Below are 3298 nucleotides of genomic sequence, written 5' to 3'. Positions count from 1 at the left end.
ACGTAGCTATATTTAGTGTATCTATTTTATCTCTGGTTTTATGATTTTGTGAAGTGTTTGCCGCTTTGTTTTCTTTGAGACGATGAATCAGAATATTATTTTTACATTGTTTGCGCCTACACTTCATAATGATGTGTCTACTTATAATATCTTCACAACATAACTTTAAACGTTTAGTAGCGAGGGCCTCTTTGCGGCACGAGCCCACAGGCTACAACTTTGGTGCCTGCGCATAAATACGGCCCTGAGTAGGGAAGAGTAAGAATATGGTTAGTAGAAAGAAATTTTATTCGTCCATGTCGGAGGCTACTCCAATTAAAGTACCTATTTCAGATGTTATGCTATTCTTTTGTGTGAGGCCGGTCTTATGGGCTCTACATACTATTCTATTTGGTTGAGCGGTTGTATCAATCTAGTTCAGTTGAATGTAAAGTTGAACCTATGTAGATGTGTAGTACATTAACCTAAAAAGCTCTGAACGAAGCTATTCGAGAACAATTAAAGCCGCGGGGTGAGGGGGGAGATGTAGGATAAATTTCAAAACCTACATAATTTTTTTAATGACGTCCCGTTCCCTGTCTCATCAAAAACACCAAAAATCTTTAGCCGTTATAACTCCATTAACAACACACACATAAAATTAAAATCGATTTGTCAATCACTTTGCGTACAAATCATTTAAAAAGTTTGTCATACAAGATGGCTGCTTTGCAATTTCCCCTCACCCTAGATTTGCCTTCATTGACATTCATACAAAATCGCACTTATGCTCTGTCCGTGGCGTTGTGTGTGATAAGATAAAACGGTACCATCAGAACATTTAACCACCCTCCAACCGCCAAACCACCCAACCGCCAACCAAGTTTAATCGTCTGTAGCGTAGTTGAGCGGTTAAACCAACTTTACTCAGTCTGCCATAAGTATGCTTAGGGAGCTCGTCGTGCGTGGTTTGGAGCGTAAAATCAACCAATATTTTAAAAATAAATAAAATGACGGTTATGAGGTATGACTAGGTTGTGAAGTTTGATGTTTTTTTCCTATATGAGGATTTAATTTGCCTTTGGGAACTTTGATCCTTTTATTGCAGTTTGAAAATTATGCAACGAATGAAACCGAAAAAATATTGTTTTAGTAGCATCATACGACTGAATTTGTTATCGTTCATCTCGAGCCATTTTTTTTGCCAGAGTTTGTCTGTTGTTTTCATGTTAATAGTTAAAGGTGCTACTAGAGCGATCGCGAGTTATTCATTTTTTGATAAAAGTGGGAGGCATGCTGCGCGCGTTCTCCAGAGGAGCAACTAATAAGATTGAACCAACAATCGCGTCTTCTGTACGCAACACTTGAACGGTTGACACACAACACTTGAACCAACCCAATGGAATGGTATATAGGGGGTTTTATAATGTAATTTTTATTTGTCTATGGTTTTAGACAACTTGTCTATGAATCTGAAGGAAAATTTAACCTAAAAAATAAGTTTGAGCGGTAATTTGTTTTCACGAAATCAGAGTGGGTCGAAATCTATAATTTGTGCAATAATACTCCAGAAAGGTTCGACGATTCCAATTCCAGAAGCCGCTTATAACATTAGACAACCACACTCCAAATATGTTATCCTCCAGGGTAAAACTTTTTTTTGTTATATCTACCATAACTAAGCCTTTGTTTTATTATTCGTGTGATTTATAACCCCTTGTTCTAATTTTGAGGTACTTGGGAATATTTGGTGTTAAACTATTTATGAAACTTCTTAACTTATTATTTATGTACTTTAATTTTTCAGTGGTTTGCTATTATTAATCGATGCACAAACACTCCGAAGAGTTATATTCATACAACATCTTTATTGAGAAATGAACCGAAGATAGAAAAATGTATGTAACACATTGTGTAATTCTAAAAAATGATTCATCTCCAACAGATAATATAAATGTCATATTATGTAAAACAATTTCCACTGAATTTCTCTCCAATTTCAATATTCAAAGAACCCTTATCACAATAGATACCGATTCCTCCCTTTACTTATTACAATGTATACATTTTCGATTTATGTTGTTATTTTAGCCATCAACCAAGTGACGCTGTTGGGGAGAGTAGGCAATGACCCCCAAGTTCGCGGTTCCGAAGAGCACCCCGTTGTCACCTTTTCTCTGGCGACCCACAATAACTATCGCTATGAGTCAGGCGACATGCTACAGCGAACAGACTGGCACAGAATCAGCGTGTTCAAGCCAACCCTGCGAGAGATGGTGAGCTCCTACATGAAGAAGGGGCAGAGGATCTACATTACGGGCCGACTCACTTACGGTGAAATTAAAACTGACGATGGACAAGTTCGTGCTACAACTTCAATCATAGCTGATGATGTAATCTTCCTGCAGAATTCTGCCAATAATAATAAAAATCCTCCTGAGTTTTAAACCCATTTTGTTGTACAATCTCATTACTAGTCTGTAAAAGATGTTTTAACATACCTATCTACGTATTAAAAGTGTATGAAAGTAATATTACTTCAACGTTGAATAGTTTACCGAGTATATAATTATGTTTGGATCGTACTACTCATTCTTAGAGGTTCTGATAGATACCTCACTTTTGAAAGCAGATCTGATGCAGTTTATTTTTTAATGATTATTATGTACTTTTTTTTTCAGATTTTTATAGTTTTTAGACATTCCCTGAAAAATTTTCACCGGGCAGGTAGCTTTTTCAACAATGCTTGAATAGTTCCGAAAGCTAAAAAACAACTGTTTACATCATATTGATGCTGGAAAGGATAGATGGCTAAAGTGCCATACTGCTAAATGGCATCAATATATTTTTATAATATATTTTTTTCATAATGTCATGTTAATAATAAGTATTATTTAGTTTTCAATAAATATTTTCTATAAAAGTCTCATTTCTTTAAGTCATGGTCCTAACTAAGAAGTAAATACTTCTATTTAGATTTTACTTTGTTCCACCTTGGCCCATTCAACTGGCACTCGAGTGCACTCGAGTATCCTACCCACCAGGTTATTCTATTACCCATCTATTCAAAAATAGGTCATCTTATTTTATTGACATTACATTGTTTTGAAGAAGGCAGGAAAGCGATTCATCTGTGAACAAACAGATGTCATCCATTAAGTTTAGCAGAGTTTACAACCTCTGCATAGATTTTAGCATGATACGAAGTCTGAGTTGTCATTACCGATTCTGATGATCTATCAATTTTCATAGAATCCAAAACTAAAGGAGATTAAAAAAATATATCTCGCTTCTAAAATTTAACACTTGGGTCTGCTTG

General features: G+C 35.6%; 1 protein-coding gene across 1 annotated transcript; it reads left to right on the top strand.

Annotated features, from left to right (window-relative positions):
* The first annotated feature begins 1456 nt into the window (after window positions 1-1456).
* Window positions 1457-2850, top strand: mtSSB (mitochondrial single stranded DNA-binding protein). Its single transcript, XM_089631580.1, has 3 exons — window positions 1457-1626; window positions 1787-1877; window positions 2071-2850. The coding sequence occupies exons 1-3, from the start codon at window positions 1612-1614 to the stop codon at window positions 2424-2426; spliced, it is 462 nt and encodes a 153-aa protein (XP_089487706.1). The 5' UTR covers window positions 1457-1611; the 3' UTR covers window positions 2427-2850.
* Window positions 2851-3298: the final 448 nt, after the last annotated feature.

Source organism: Hesperophylax consimilis, chromosome 5 (assembly GCF_061612785.1).
Source record: "Hesperophylax consimilis isolate HC1 chromosome 5, BYU_Hcon_1.0, whole genome shotgun sequence".
Taxonomy (NCBI): domain Eukaryota; kingdom Metazoa; phylum Arthropoda; class Insecta; order Trichoptera; family Limnephilidae; genus Hesperophylax; species Hesperophylax consimilis.
Note: the sequence above shows the minus strand (reverse complement) of the source record. Positions and strands in the feature narration are given on the sequence as shown.

Excerpts from the sequence above, each read along its gene's own strand:
- mtSSB (XM_089631580.1), top strand. Across the intron at positions 1,878-2,070 it reads TGAACCGAAGATAGAAAAAT|CCATCAACCAAGTGACGCTG; the intron begins GTATGTAACACA and ends TTGTTATTTTAG.